The sequence below is a fragment of the Papio anubis genome, chromosome 16 (assembly GCF_008728515.1).
Source record: "Papio anubis isolate 15944 chromosome 16, Panubis1.0, whole genome shotgun sequence".
Taxonomy (NCBI): domain Eukaryota; kingdom Metazoa; phylum Chordata; class Mammalia; order Primates; family Cercopithecidae; genus Papio; species Papio anubis.
In genome coordinates, this window is record NC_044991.1 from 12,424,642 (window position 1) to 12,440,257 (window position 15,616).

At 52.8% G+C, this 15,616-nt stretch overlaps 1 protein-coding gene across 7 annotated transcripts in view; it reads left to right on the plus strand.

Moving 5' to 3' along the window:
* TMEM184B (transmembrane protein 184B) overlaps window positions 1-15,616 on the plus strand; it is a 54,977-nt gene that overhangs the window by 24,300 nt on the left and 15,061 nt on the right. For 5 of the 7 annotated variants that reach the window (XR_652843.3, XM_021921551.2, XM_003905531.3 and 2 more), the window contains exons 2-3: window positions 2,670-2,919; window positions 4,548-4,713. Coding sequence is in view for 6 of the 7 variants with exons in the window: in XM_021921551.2 (XP_021777243.1) it covers window positions 2,728-2,919; window positions 4,548-4,713 (358 nt within the window). In the remaining variant the exon portion in view is untranslated. Of the gene's footprint in view, window positions 1-2,669; window positions 2,920-3,795; window positions 3,897-4,547; window positions 4,714-15,616 lie in introns of all 7 variants that reach the window. The other 2 variants (XM_009217274.4, XM_003905533.3) reach the window with 1 other exon arrangement.

Below are 15,616 nucleotides of genomic sequence, written 5' to 3' on the forward strand. Positions count from 1 at the left end.
AGATTTAGGCGTATTTGTACTTCCTCTGGTCCCCCCACAATTCCCCATGTCTATTCATTTAATTTGAGATGATAGACAAAGATGATGGTTTACAACCCAAGTCTTTTTCAAGAAATATTTCTGGCGCTGGTTTTCAGTTTTGCAACCATACTTACAGGAGCTATTCTTGGACTTGTCACTGTGTCTCTTTTTCAAAGCTTGCCACCAGTCTTTATATATAGATACCTTCTCCATTTTTGAATTTCTTTATATAGACGCCTTCTCCAGTTTTGAGTTTTAATCTGGATTCGTGTCTCGATTGGTGTGTTAAGAGATCATGTATGTGTGGGAAAATAGAAATGTAAAGGGCTCTCCTAGAGTGCACACTTACAGCTAAGAGCCAACATGGTGGTGGAGATGCTGCGGCCGTTGGCGAGGAGCCTGGGGTGCAGGCGGGCAGTGCAGACAGACAGCAGGCGCAAGATCCTCTGCATCTCGGGGCCGGGCTGCTGGCTGCTGCACCTGGGAAGGCCCAGGGAAACCTCCATTGGTGTCAGGATATTCTGACTTGAATACCAGCTTGCGGATTTGAAAGGGACCATGAGATCATCTAGAGTGACCTCTGTTCAGACCGAGATGGTCGGGGTTGGGGTTGGCTCATTTTCTGAGCTCGTTTTTGGAGCAGGGAACCCACATGGCTGGTTGGCGGGGAAGCCGGTGTTCACGCTCCAGCCAGGCTCTTTCCGCAGTGCCCATACACGGCACTTTGCATCTTTTAAAATTGTCGGGTGTTCCTCTGGTGGCATTGCAGGTTATTGCCATAGTTGGTGATTTGGGCAGAGGTGTTTGTTGGATGGCATTGACCAGCCTTTCAGCAGGTGGCTGTACTGAAAGGGACACCCCATCAGGGCTGTGGGTAGAGGATGCGGCCAGGCTCCTGCCTTAGTCTTCTTGAGCCGCTATGACAAAATCCCATAAATCGACTGCCTCCTTCCTCGCAGTTCTGGAGGCTGGGAAGTCCAAGATCGAGGTGCTGGCAGATTCAGTGTGTGGAGAGGGCTCACTTTTTGGTTCATAGACGGTGCCTTCTCCCTGTGTCCTCTTGTGGTAGAAGGGGCGTGGCAGCTCCCTGAGGTTCCTTTTATGAGGACACTAATCTCATTCATGAGGGCTCCACCCAGTATTCTTTGTTTCACTGTGAGGCACCTCACATTTTTGGAAACAAGCAGTGAAAATCAGTAGATAGGCCAGGCACGGTGGCTCACGCCTATAATCCCAGCATTTTGGGAAGATGAGGCAGGAGGATTGCTTGAGGCCAGAAATTCAAGACCAACCTGGGCAACATAGGGAGACCCCATCTCTACAAAAAAATTAGAAAATTAACCAGGTGTGGTGGTGCACGCTTGTAATCCCAGCTACTCAGAAGGCTAAGGCAGGAGGATTACTTGAGCTCAGGAGGCGGAAGCTGCAGGGAGCCGAGATTGTACCATTGCACTCCAGCCTGGGCCACAGAGTGAGACCCTGTCTCAAAATAATAATAATAATAATAATAATAAAGTTAAGTATTATAAGTGGGCTGGGGGTGTGGGATCTTGCCTCAAAGAGTAGGCAGGAGGATGAACACGTGAGCGGTGACAGACCCGCATGTTCGAGGATGCGGAATGGCTAGAAGTCTCAGAACTGGAGAAGGTGTGCAGGCAGACTTTCAGGAGGGGTGGCACATGGGCTGGCTTAAAAGATGAGAGTTTAGAGTGCACGGATTGGGGAGGAGCCACAGAGTCTCCAAAACAGCACAGCCGGATGGTGGGGGAGTGGGTCAGCCGTTAAGGGGGAGAAATGGCGAAGAACGCACACAAGCCCTCGGAGGAGGCCTCAGCAGTAAGTGGTTTTACTGGCTCCAGGATATAAAGATGTTCAGGCCCAGCAGGAAGTTCCCAAATGTCTGTTGTGTGCCCACGGTTCCCAGTGCTGCCTGTATAGTCCCAAACAGAGCTGCTGTCCCCAAGGAGCCTGTGTTCTAGGTGGGGTAGGGGGAACAGTTAATAAATACATGAGTGAATTGAGTTAGTCGGGTGGTGTCGATGTAATGCGTGCTCTGGAGGAAAAGAAAGAAAAGCCAGGGAGTCAGGCATGTCCGGCCTGGGAGAGGCTGACATGTTTTCATGGTGGCCGAGGTAGAGACCTAAAGGAATGGTGGGAGGGAGCTGTGTGGCTGAGCAGAGACAGCTAGTGCAAAGGCCCTGTGGCAGAAGCAGGCTTAGTATGTTCAAGGAACAGCAAAGAGGCCAGCGTGGCTGCAGCTGAGGATGGAAGTGGGAACTGTAGGAGCTGAGATCATAGAGGCCAGGAGGCCTTATCGAGTCCTTGGGGCTCTTGCGAGGACTATAGTTTTTACTCCAGGGGAGCTGGGAGGTATTGGAGAGTTTTGAGCAGGGGCAGCCTGGTCTGGCTAATCCTTGGAAGACTCACAAGCCTGCTGAGTGGGGACTGGTCATTAGAGGCAAGGGCAGAAGCAGAGAAACTGGTCAGTGGCCTGTTGCATCAATCCAGGGGAGAGGCTGGCTGGGACAGGGTGATGGTTGGGGTCAATACAGACGTGGTCAGGAGGTGGGTGGAGAGACCTGGAAGATTCTTTGCAACACTGCCACTTGCCCTGGGAGGAGACTCACATTGCAATTTCTTCTCTCTAGGCTAGCTTGTCACTTACTGCAAGGGTTTCCCTCAGGGAGCCTCCTGCTGCTGGGCACCATGACAGTGAGGGGGGCTGTGCTGGCCCCAGATCCAGCATCGCCCACGACCGCAGCAGCCTCGCCCAGCGTCTCCGTGATCCCCGAGGGCAGCCCCACTGCTATGGAGCAGCCTGTGTTCCTGATGACAACTGCCGCTCAGGCCATCTCTGGCTTCTTCGTGTGGACGGCCCTGCTCATCACATGCCACCAGGTACCCAAGCCTGGCAGGGGGCCTCTAGAAGGGTCCAAAAGGTTCCTGGCCCAACAGAGTGTGAGTTAGGCTAGGCCAGGCTGTGCTGCAGTAGTAGGTAAGCCCTGTGTTATCAGAGGCTTCCCTTGATAGAAGTCTACTTGTTTTTTGTTTTTTGTTTTGAGGCAGAGTCTCACTCTGTCACCCAGGCTGGAGTGCAGTGGTGCAATCTTTGCTCACTGCAACCTCTGCCTCCTGGGTTGGAACAATTCTCCTGCCTCAGCCTCCCGAGTAGCTGAGACTACAGGCATGCGCCAAGAAGTCGCCTTCTTGCCCACGTCCCAGGGCCCAGTATGCAGCACAGGTTCCGACATGTGACTCTGGCATCAAGCATCGCCCATCTGACAGCTGGCAGCAGGGAGTGTGTGAAGGCACTCTGGATATTTAACCACCTCCATCCAGAGGCGACACTCGTCACTGTTCACCTTCCATTGGCTGGAACTAGTCTCGTGTCGAACCTAAGTGACAGAGAGCCTAGAACCGCAGGAGCACAGGGACAGGGGCCGCTTTGCAGATGAGAAAATGGAGAGCCAGAAGGGGAGGGGAAGAGGAACTAGCCCAGTCACTTGGAAGTTGGTGGCAGACTGGGATAGAAGTCAAGTCTCCTGTCTGCCTGTACTTGTGGCCCCAGAGGAGGCTGATGTGGGCGGGGACTGGCCTTGGCAGCCTGCAGAGGTTTGAGGGTGGTCCAGTGGAGAGGGGCAGGGTGAGTCCGCTCGTGTTCCCCAGTCAACCCCTTGCCAGATGCCCTGCGTCCCCATCCCTTTTAGAACCCATTTGCGTCCAAGGCTTTTGGCTGATAGCAGATGGAGAATATTTTGTTCTTTTCCTCCCCAGCCCAGGTCTCAGCTGGGCCAAGTGTGATGTCATGAGAGCTGGGACGAGACACCCAGGGGCTGCCGGGACTGAGGACCGTGGTAGAGCAGCTCTTGGCATTTGTGTGTAGCTTTTACTTTTTTCCTCTGCTTCCTAAAAGTAGCATTCATTCTTCTAACTTCCTGGTGAGGTAGGCAGTGCTGCCTCTGTTTACCAGATGGGAGGAGGAGGCACAGCCTGAGGACATCCCTGCAGCCACTCAGCCAGGAAGTGTGTCCACCTGCCATAGAGTGAGGGCCCGGTCTGTCTTGCCATAAGTTAAGGGACGGGGCAGGGCTGCAACCCAGATGGCAGTGATTTAGCTCAGTGCTGCCACAGTCACAGCTGGAGTGAGGCAGAGGGAAAGGGCACACACTGATGGCCCAGAGCTGCCTGTGCGTGAGGTCCCCTGGGGAGCTTGTGGAAACTGGATTTCCATCCTCGTCCCTGGCCCTCCTGTGGTCTGGGGTGTGGGCTCACCGCCACCTGCACCTGCAAGACCGTCCCGCGAGCACTGCTGCATGCACTCCACGAGCCTTGTGCACGCCCACTGGTCTGAGTCTCACAATGGCCTTGGGAGGCAAGTCTTGTCATCCCCTTTTTGCAGAGCAGGGCTCTGAGGCTTAGGTAGGTCCCGTGCATCAGGTCACAGGGTGGCAGAGCTGGAAGCCCACCTGTCCTCCTGTTCCTGCGGACAGGAGGGTCCCCTGCTGACCCCGCACCTCTGCCCCCAGATCTACATGCACCTGCGCTGCTACAGCTGCCCCAACGAGCAGCGCTACATTGTACGCATCCTCTTCATCGTGCCCATCTACGCCTTTGACTCCTGGCTCAGCCTCCTCTTCTTCACCAACGACCAATACTACGTGTACTTCGGCACCGTCCGCGACTGCTACGAGGGTGAGGATGGGGGTGGAGTGGGGAGGGCCGGCTGGGGGCCGGGAGGCTGGGAGCCCCTCTCCCCACATTCCTCCCTGAGGGGCCTCACGAGGACTGTCTTGACACATCCCTGGCTTCTTTACCTGCTACAGGGTTTCTGTCCCAAATTGACAGGTAACAGCACATGCAGCCACAGTCTCACCTCACAGGTGCCGGAAGCAGGGACCCTCCACCTGGGTCTGGTTTCTCAGTGCCGGCATCTCAGGCAGGGTGGAGGCAGTAAGCAAGTGGTCTGTTTGTAGAGACCCCAGGTGGCCCCAGGTGCAGTTGGGTAGGGAGCAATCCAGGGATCCCTGGCATGTCAGTGGCAGGGCTGGGCATCTGTCCCCATGGGTCTTAATTCTGAGGGCTTTGTCCCATGAGTGGGTGCCCTACTGCGCCACCCAGGAAGAAGACTCAATTCCTTTCGGGGACTTGGTTCTGAATGTGGAGTGGAGACATCACCTGCTCCTGTCCTGAGCTCTGACCACAGGCCAGGAGCTGGAAAGAGGAAAAGCCAGCCTCACCCCTGCTGCCCTGAGGGAGTCTGTGGCCCCTAAACAGTCACCACAAGGAGACCAGGATGCTGCTGTCACGGGAGCTGGCCTCTGACCTGTCTTGGGCAGGTCCCAGGCATTCCTCCTCCATCAGAGGCCAGCGATGCCCAGGTCTGCCCTGGACAGGCCAGCAGGAATGGAGAGGAGGGGTTCCTCAATTCAAGACCCCTACACTGGGCCGGGTGCAGTGGCTCACACCTGTAATCCATTACTTTGGGAGGCCGAGGCGGGCAGATCACCTGAGGTTGGGAGTTTGAGACCAGCCTAACATGGAGAAACCCTGTCTCTACTAAAAATGCAAAATTATCCGGGCATGGTGGTGCACGCCTGTAATTCCAGCTACTCGGGAGGCTGAGGCAGGAGAATTGCTGGAACCCAGGAGTCTGAAGTTGTGGTGAGCCGAGATTGCGCCATTTCATTCCAGCCTGGGCAACAAGAGCAAAACTCCATCTCAAAAAAAAAAAAAAAAAAAAGACTCCTACATTGATACCCATGCCATTCTCGGAGTGTGAGGTTTCCTGTCTCCTACCCACACCTGTGCTGCTGGTTTTAGATAAAGTGACTGGATGTGGTTTTCCTCATCTCAGCCTGAGCAGCTCTGGCCGTGCCCGGAAGTTGTCTGTTTCCCTGACCTGGGAGGTGCTGCCCCAGGCCTGTACTCTGGATATTGGGGTGAGGCATGCTCATCCCCCAAGCGCTGGAGTCTCTCTTCTTGTCTACGTTGAACCTTGTGTATCCCTGAGAACTCATAGGGCACAGGAGATGCCTTTAGGTTTGGCAAGAAAGTGAAGTTGCTGAACAGGAGGATATTGCACCCCAGGCTGTCATATTTCTGCCTGCCCACCCCCAACTGCGGCCACATCAGGCAGGTGCTTCCCAGCCTCAAGGGCTTGATGTGTGCCATGTCCCTGGCCTGCGAAGCTCTTCTGCTCTGCGTGGGGTCCCTCCTTTCCATCCGTCTGTTCCCCGCCACTCACTCCCAGCAACTCAGTAACTTCCCATGTTCCCTCCTCGCAGGCTGGCGTTCCGTCCTGTCCTTCCAGGTGAGAATACTGAGGCCAGGTGGGGACCTGCTCAGGGCTTAACTGGGGCTCTCGTGTCTGATGTTCCTGGAAGCAGCCAAGTCTCCAGGGAAACCTCTGGGTCCCTGGGGCACCATAAAGGCTGGAATTGGCGGAGGGTGGGGCCGAGAATCCTCTTCCATTCAGCTGCCAGCCTCGCATGGGTACCCAGGGGCAGCCTCTGTCCACCTGTTCCTTCAGAAGCACAAAGCTGTTCCCCGCCAAGGCGGCCTCTCCTGTGTGGTCGGGGGACAAGTGTGGGCTCTCTTCTCAGCAGGACCCCGAAGATGGGCGCATGGCAGAAGGCGGGGCACACAGCCAGGGGAGCCTCCGCTTCACCCTCACTCCGTGCCCCAGAGGCGGCAGCAGATGGCTGGCGGGCACCCCTCGCTCCAGAAGCCTCTTTGTTCAGGCCCTGCCTGCCCTGACCTGCCTCCCAGCCCAGGGAGAGAGGTCCTCCAGGAAGTCGGCTGCCCTGTGAAGCACATCTCCTAGCAACGCGATTATCCCTTTGGCCTGGCCTCTCCCAGGGAGTTTACAAACAGCACAGCAGCTGCGGTGAAGTTCAGGCTGCCCCCGAGTTCACCAGCTTTTTTTTTTTTTTTTTTTTGAGACCGTTGCCAGGCTGGAGTGCCGTGGTACGATCTCAGCTCACTGCAACCTCCACCTCCGAGGTTCAAGTGATTCTCCTGCCTCAGCCTCCCGAGTGGCTGGGACTACAGGCGTGCACTACCACACCCAGCTAATTTTTGTATTTTTAGTAGAGACGGCGTTTCACCATGTTGGCCAGGATGGTTGACCTCGTGATCTGCCCACCTCGGCCTCCCAAAGTCGTGGGGATTATAGATGTGAGCCACCATGCCTGGCCGAGTTCACCAGCTTTCAGCATCAGAGGCAGTGGGGCCTGCTCCTCGCCTTGTCCCTGCACCACTGCTCTGGGTCCTAGCCCCTCTCTTGCAGCTGCTTCTGTAGAGTCAGTGATGGGGCAGTCCTTTAAAATTCAAAGAGGTCCGCCCATGTATTCCCCCTCCCACCCTTCCTTCTAAGTGCCCAAGAGGGGCCAGGAGGACCCAGGAGGAGCGGGATTCGCCTGGGCTAGAGAACTCTGCAGGTCCAGCCAGCCTCTCCTGAGGGCCCACTCAGAGCTGGGCACTGCAGTCATTTGCTTTCTTTCTTTCTTCTTTTTTTTGTTTTTTTGAGATGGAGTCTCGCTCTGTCACCCAGGCTGGAGTGCAGTGATGCGATCTTGGCTCACTGCAACCTCCGCCTCCCGGGTTCAAGCTATTCTCCTGCCTCAGCATCCCAAGTAGTTGGGACTACAGGCGCACGCCGCCACACCCGGCTAATTTTATTTTTGTATTTTAATAGAGACAGGGTTTCACCGTGTTGCCCAGGCTGGTCTCAAACTCCTGAGCTCAGGCAATCTGCCCACCACCTCGGCTTCCCAAACTGCTGGGATTACAGGTGTGAGCCAGCAAGCCCGGCCTTGCTTTTTTTCTTTTTCTTTTTTTTTTTTTGAGACGGAGTCTTACTCTGTCGCCCAGGCTAGAGTGCAGTGGCAGGATCTCGGCTCACTGCCAGCTCCGCCTCCCGGGTTTATGCCATTCTCCTGCCTCAGCCTCCTAAGTAGCTGGGACTACAGGTGCCCGCCACCACGCCCGACTAAGTTTTTGTATTTTTTAATAGAGACAGGATTTCCACCATGTTTGCCAGGATGGTCTCGATCTCCTGACCTCGTGATCCACCCGCCTCGGCCTCCCAAAGTGCTGGGATTACAGGCATGAGCCACTGCACCCAGCCACTTTTTTTCTTTGTTAACAAAATTCTGCTTTTAAAAAACACTGAAAAAATTTACGTTTATTAAAGTAATATAGGCATATGGTTGAAACACAAAACTCCTCTAACTCCTCACTCCGAAGTTCACTGTACTTTCAACTCTTTCAGCTGTTTTCTTCCTAGAATGACCTAAAAATATGCTTATACTGGTTGTTGTTGTTGTTTTTCAGTTTTATATACGTGGTGACTTCCTATTGTGGAAGGGCTTTGTTTGAGAGACAGGTCTTGTTCTGACACACACAGGTGTGTGCCGCCACCATGCTCCAGTAATTTTTCTTTTTTTTTTTTGTAGAGATGAGGTCTCACTGTGTTGCCTAGGGTGGTCTCAAACTCCTAGGCTCAAATGATTCTTCTGCCTTGGCCTCCCAGAGTGCCGGGATTATAGGCATGAGCCACCGCATCCTATCCGTTTCCTTTTCCTGTGTAACTTTTTGTTTTTTGCTTCAGTGACTACTTGCCTTCTTTTAGTTTGCTCAGTTTTATACATACCTATCATTAGTTTATTCCTAAATACTTCAATTGAATTTAAAAACAAAACATAACAAAAACCAAACCAGCCCTGCTCTCAGTAAAGCCAGGCCAATCCAGGAATCCATGAGCTCTGCCGTTTTCCCCATGGCGTTTCTCCTGGAACCTTCTCTCTGTGGTGCAGTCAGGAATGCCTGCTTTCCAGGCTCCCGCTGCTCAGCTGTTGCCCTGGCTCTTTCATTCACCATCAGCCTGGAAACTGCTTCTCCTGTGCTGAGTCACCTGTTCCGTGGAGGCTGTTTCCTCCTTGTTCATGGTTTGCTCTCTCTGCCTGGTTGGAGCACATCTTCCAGCAGCTTCCTGAGAAAGAGAATGCATGGGAGGTCTATTTTGTAGAATCCGAAAATATCTTTAGTATATTGTTCTATTTGACTGGTATTCAAGGGAAATACAATCCTAAGTTGGAAATCCTTCTCTCTTTGAATTTCGAAGGCATGTCTTCACTGTCTTAGATTCTGATGTAATTTCTGGAAAGTCTGCTGTATTCGATCCCTAGTGCCTGTGTGTGTGTATGACCTGCTTCACTCTTTTTTTTTTTTTTTTTTTTGGCTTTTTTTCCCCCTCTCCTCTTTGTATTTAGGATCTTGTCTTAATCCCCAGAGTCCTGAAATCTCACAGGAGGTGGGATAGTCATTGTGCTCAGCAACCTGGCGGGCCCTTCCAGCGTGGATGCTCCTGCCTTAAGGTTCTGGGAAGTCTTTCTGTATGTTTCTTTGATCATTTCTTCCCCTCCACTTTCTTCCAATCTCCCTTTCTGGAATTCCTGTTAGTAGGACCTCATGCCTCTGGATTGAGCCTCAAATTTTCTTTCTTTTTTTTTTTTTTGAGACGGAGTCTCACTCTGTCGCCCAGGCTGGAGTGCAGTGGCCGGATCTCAGCTCACTGCAAGCTCCGCCTCCCGGGTTTACACCATTCTCCTGCTCAGCCTCCCGAGGAGCTGGGACTACAGGCGCCCGCCACATCGCCCGGCTAGTTTTTTGTATTTTTTAGTAGAGACGGGGTTTCACTGTGTTAGCCAGGATGGTCTCGATCTCCTGACCTCGTGATCCGCCCGCCTCGGCCTCCCAAAGTGCTGGGATTACAGGCTTGAGCCACCGCGCCCGGCCGAGCCTCAAATTTTCTTTATAATTTTCTGGCTCTTTTTTGGTACTGTTTTCCAGGAATTTTGTTTTGTTTTCTGTTTTCTTTTTTTTTTTTTTTTAATCTTACCTTTGAGCTTTTCTATTGAATGTTTTATTTCCTTTATCATGTTTTAAAATGTCAGTAGCTCTCTCTGTTCTTGTTCTTTATGATGCCTTGTTCTTGATACGGGAGAAAGTATTGTTCTTTGGTCGCTGGGGATGTTCATTGCAGTTTTCTTCTGTTCCCTACATTGTCTCTATCTCTTGAGTTCCTTTCATCTATTTGTTCGCTTTGGTCTTTGACCTTCTTGTTAGAAGCGCTCCTCAAATATCAGTGTCCTTGGCTATTTTTTATATTTAAGAACGGGGCTGAAAATACCAGCAACTCAGGAGGCCGAGGCAGGAGAATGGCTGGAGCCCAGGAGTTTGAGGCTGCACTGAGCCATGATCGTGCCACTGCACTCAAGCCTGGCAACAGAGCAAGACCTTTCTCTCCCTGCTCCAGAAAAAAAAGAAAATTGCTGGGTCTCCTGATTGGGTGATGGAGTGTGGGGTGTTTCCGTGGCTATTTGTATGCAGCATGGGGGCAGGTACCAAATGAAGGCTTTTTAAATTCTGGGACCTCTTTCTTTTTTTTTTTTTTTTTTTTTTTTTGAGACGGAGTCTTGCTCTGTCACCCAGGCTGGAGTGCAGTGGCCGGATCTCAGCTCACTGCATGCTCCTCCTCTCGGGTTCACGCCATTCTCCTGCCTCAGCCTCCCGAGTAGCTGGGACTACAGGCACCCGCCACTTCGCCCGGCTAGTTTTTTGTATTTTTTTAGTAGAGACGGGGTTTCACCGTGTTAACCAGGATGGTCTCGATCTCCCGACCTCGTGATCCGCCCGTCTCGGCCTCCCAAAGTGCTGGGATTACAGGCTTGAGCCACCGCGCCCGGCCTGGGACCTCTTTCTATAAAGAGTAGTTTCTCATCTCCTGCCTCAAAACAGGCTGAGTGACTGGTGCAGAGTGGCAGAGACCTGAGAGGACCTCTTGCCCTTCATATTCAGGCTTAGTCTTTGGATTTTCTCCAAGTCGTCCCATTACAGCCCTCAGCTGGACCGTGTTCTGGGGATGGAGCTGTCTCAGCCTTTGTTGAAACTTATAATCCAGTGGTTCCACGTGGAGACTTAACCAGCTTCTGCATCTGTATCCTCACCCACAGCCTCCAGAGCTGCCTGGCATGTGCAGTGCTGAGGTTTCCTAGGGCTCTGGCTCCATCCCCACCCCGCTAACCGTCCGCCACTCGGTGACCGTGTAGCGGTGAGCATGTGGCGTTCAGAGCTTTGTTGATGTCAGTTGGCTGTTGCCATTCCCCTTGTCCTTGAAGGTTTGCTCCCCGCGCCACCTTCATTCCTTCTCATTTCAGTGGCGTTAGGAGGGCGAGGAGGGGGATAATGGAGATAAGTGTATGTTTAGCCTGTGAACTTGTGACTGGTGCTTCCTGTTCTCAGAGAGAGGGCTGAGTCTTGGAAGAGAGCTTGGTGCCACGTACCGTCTGCAAGGGCTGGAATTCATAGCACTGGCATGCGTCACCAGAGGTTGTACAGTGGCAGGCAGATGGGGGCAGGGTGGGAACCACCCCCCATGTGCGTTTAGTGTTTGATTGTGGGGTTGGGGGTGGGCCGTAAAGACAGCTCTGAGGCAGCGCTGGGGAGTTCTGTGATCAGGGGCATGGGGCCTTGGGGTTCAGAGGCAGGAGACAGTGTCCGTATGTCGCTTTATGCGGTTGCTGTTTGTTAAGAATGTTTGCGTGGCATTTCACAGTTTTCCCACGTGTTTTTCATCACTGTTAGCTCATTCTCACCTCCCAAGTACCTGGCAGAGTATATATATTATCATCCCCATTTTACAAATGTGAAAAAATTTCGAATAGTCTCTGAATCTTGTCCAGAGTGACCCAGATCGTAATGGCCAAAGGCCAGACTCGCACCTGGATCTCTGAATCCTGGGGCTCTTTGCCAGCGTGGTGAAGGAGAGGACAGGACAAGTTTCTCCCCTGGAAAAGTGTGAACTCCTGTTAGGGAAAGAGATTTGAATGCATGAAAGCAACAGAGAATGATGCTTCATTCACTGTCCAACTGGGGTGAGCACAGCCAAGGGCCACACGAGGGCCACAGGCCAGTTTGCTGCCAGAAGGACTCCCTGGCTGGCCGTGGCACGGGCTGGCCGGGGCTCTTACAGATAGAGCCAAGGATTATGAGACCCCAGTAGTGGCCGGGCATGGTGACTCAAGCCTGTAATCCCAGCACTTTGGGAGGCCGAGGCGGGTGGATCATGAGGTCAAGAGATTGAGACCATCCTGGCCAACATGGTAAAACCCCATCTCTACTAAAAATACAAAAATTAGCTGGGCATGGTGGTGCGCACCTGTAGTCCCAGCTACTCAGGAGGCTGAGGCAGGAGAATCACTTGAACCCAGAAGACAGAGGTTGCAGTGAGCCGAGATCACACCACTGCTCTCCAGCCTGGCGACAGTGAGAGACTGTCTCAAAAAAACAAAGAAAAGAAAAGAAAAAAAAAAGAACTCGATAGATCCGAGTGCAGAAAGACATTCAGAAGAAGCCGGTAGAAGAGAAGTCAGAAACAGCATTCGGGGCGCCGAGAAGCAGGAATAAGCAGGATCAGCAGAGGACAAAAAAGCCACGAGGGGGCCAGGTGCAGTGGCTCACACCTGTAATCCCAGCACTTTGGGAGGCCAAGGCAGGTGAATCACCTGAGGTCGGGAGTTCGAGCCCAGCCTGGCCAACATGGAGAAACCCTGTCTCTACTAAAAATACAAAATCAGCCCGGCGTGGTGGCACATGCCTGTAATCCCAGCTACTCGGGAGGCTGAGGTAGGAGAATTGCTTGAACCCAGGAGGTGGAGGTTGTGGTGAGCTGAGATTGTGCCATTACACTCCAGCCTGGGCAACAAGAGCAAAACTCTGTCTCAAAAAAAAAAAAAAACCAATAGGGAGGAGAAGAGGAGCCATTTGGCACAACTTGAAGTCTGGGGTCACTTGTACCATGCAGACCCCTGCCCCCTTGGTTGCAACACACTGTGCCCATTCTTGTCCAGGATGATCACCCATCACTGAAAAGGGGCAGAAGAACATTCTAAGGCCCCTATTTTCTTTTTTTTGAGATGGAGTCTCGCTCTGTCGCCCAGGCTGGAGTGCCGTGGCGTGGTCTCAGCTCACTGCAAGCTCCGCCTCCCGGGTTCACGCCATTCTCCTGCCTCAGCCTCCCAAGTAGCTGGGACTACAGGCGCCTGCCACCATGCCTGGCTAATTTTTTGTATTTTTAGTAGAGACGGGGTTTCACTGAGTTAGCCAGGATGGTCTCGATCTCCAGTTATCTGAAATACAGAATGTCCCAGTCTTTCCAAGTAATCAGAGTGTTTCTCTGCAGCAGAGGGCTGGGCCATGAGGCCAGCTTTAGGCGCTGAAGGTGTGCACAGGAGATGAGCTTAGAATGGCCCAGTGTGCCCAGGGCCATTGAGGTTCTGCACACAGTGTGTGGCACACAGTAGGCGCACAGCGAGTGTGCATTGAAGTTATAGTGAGTTATATGAGTGTGTCTGCCTCCTGACCCTGGGAGCTGCACGCAGAAACGTGGGAGGGCAAGTATGAGTCTTTTCTCAAAGCCCAGGGGCTCTTGGGGCAAGTGTCTTAGGTGCTCCGTGCCTGAATTTCCTTATCTGTAAGTGGGGATAACTCCATCCTTGTGGGGGAATGGGGTGGCGGTTGTTGGAGGGGTGTGTGAACATGTAAAGCCTTACAACTGCTGGATTCTGTAGCAGTTACTAGGTCATGGGCCAGCTGAGAGGCTGGGTCAGGAGTAGTCTCTTGGACTACAGCTTCCTACCCAGACTCAAGGAGCTGCCGATAGGAAAGAAGCCCATTCAAAAGAAGCCAGTAGAGGAGAGGTCAGAAGCAGCATTTGGGGTGGCGAGAAACAGGAATAAACAGGATCCGCAAGGGACAGGAAAGTCACGAGGGAGAAGCCTGGAGCCTCGGGTTTGGAAGGGACCCCTTTACAAAGTCTGCTGAGGGGTTGCCCAGCCTGATTGCTTCTGTTGGCAGCAAGCTCACGACTTCCATCTCTGGACTCTGCCCGTTAGAAATGGTTTCTTATAGGCCCGGCGCAGTGACTCATGCCCTTAATCCCAGCACTTTGGGAGGCTGAGACCAGCAGATCACTTGAGCCCAGGGGTTCAAGACCAGCCTGGACAACATGGTGAAACCCTGTCTCTACAAAAAAAACAAAAAGCAAAAATTAGCCAGGCATGGTGGCACATACCTATAGTCCCAGCTACTCAGGAGGCTGAGGTGGGAGGATCGATTGAGCTTGGGAGGTCAAGGCTACAGCGAGCCATGATCGCATCTGTGCACTCCAGCCTGGGCAACAGACTGAGACCCTGCATCAAAGGAAAAAAAAAAAAAAAAGGAAATAGTTTTTTATATTGAGTATATTGAGCTGCAGTCCTGGGATCTGCCCCTGGGAGTCCCATCTGACCCTGGGAACAAGGTGCTTGTCATGTCTATTAAGAGAGTGACCCCTGATGTCTTCTCATCCCCAGCACAGTCCTTGTTTTGTGTTCATCCTGGTCCTTCTCTCCTGATAGTGTACATTTGTCTGTAGTTTAAGATTTGGTGTCTAGAGTGGGGCAGAAGGTTCCAGGAGGGGGCTTGGGGGTGGGGGATGGACAGCCTACTCTCTTTCCAATGCTGGAGGAGTTCCTCCCAGACGCTGGCCCCAAGGCCATCAACTCTTCAGTCTCCAAAGACAAAACCCTCCAGAGAAGCCACAGCCTGATTGTCCAGGCCAGGAGAGAGGCTGTCTGGTCCTTCATGCTGGTTGCTGCCCTCTGGACTTGGCCTGAGGGCTCCTTGATCATTTAGGAGTCCCCAGGGCTTCGCACAGAGCCTGGCACACCAGCTGTGGTGGATATTTAGGGAGGTGTAGAGTCATTGTGTGTCTCCGAGGCCTCCTCAGGGGTCTGGTACTGGAGCCGTGGTGGGAAGGGCGGTGGGCAGTGAGCTTCCCGGCCAAGCACCCTCCCTCCAGCCCCGCCTCAGCTTCTCCGCTCTTCTTACATCCAGGGCACACATCTTTGTGTTTGTTTCCAGGGGATGTGTTGAGTTTTCCATTTAAACACTTTTGCTGGGATGTTGGAGGTGGTGTTTCACATGGTTCTGTACTTTCCAGGAGGGAAACTGATGTGTCTAGTTGGTCAGTGGGGCCGGGCTTGGGCCGGTTGCGTCACGTCTAAGGAGATTCTGTCTCATCTTCTCCAAGAATTAGGGAGTCAATTATCGACTCACTAATGATTCTTTAAAGGGAGCTGTCAGTAAATTGGTATTTTATAGACTGGCTGGCCCCAGAGCACCTCCAAAAGGTCAAGAATCTTGAACTGAGAGAGACGATGACATTTGACAATTCTGATCAGTTGTATGCAGAGCCGGTTACGGATGGACCCCGGCCACATCATTCAAAAGTGTGCTGACTGCTAACGTGTGTTTTGATGCAGGAAAGGACATGAGCCCAGGTGCCAGGCCTTTCTCAGGAGAGGACTGCAGGGATGGGCTCGCCCGGGAGGGAGCTTCCAGATAGTGGGGGCTCATGGGCCTGGGACCCCTGTGGCTTCCCTGGAGGGTTTTGTTATTAGAGACTGGAAAGCTGATGATCTTGGAGCCAGCCTCTGAGAGAAGCTCCTCCAGTGTTGGAATAAGAGTTGGGTGTCCCCTCCTGCCCTGCCTG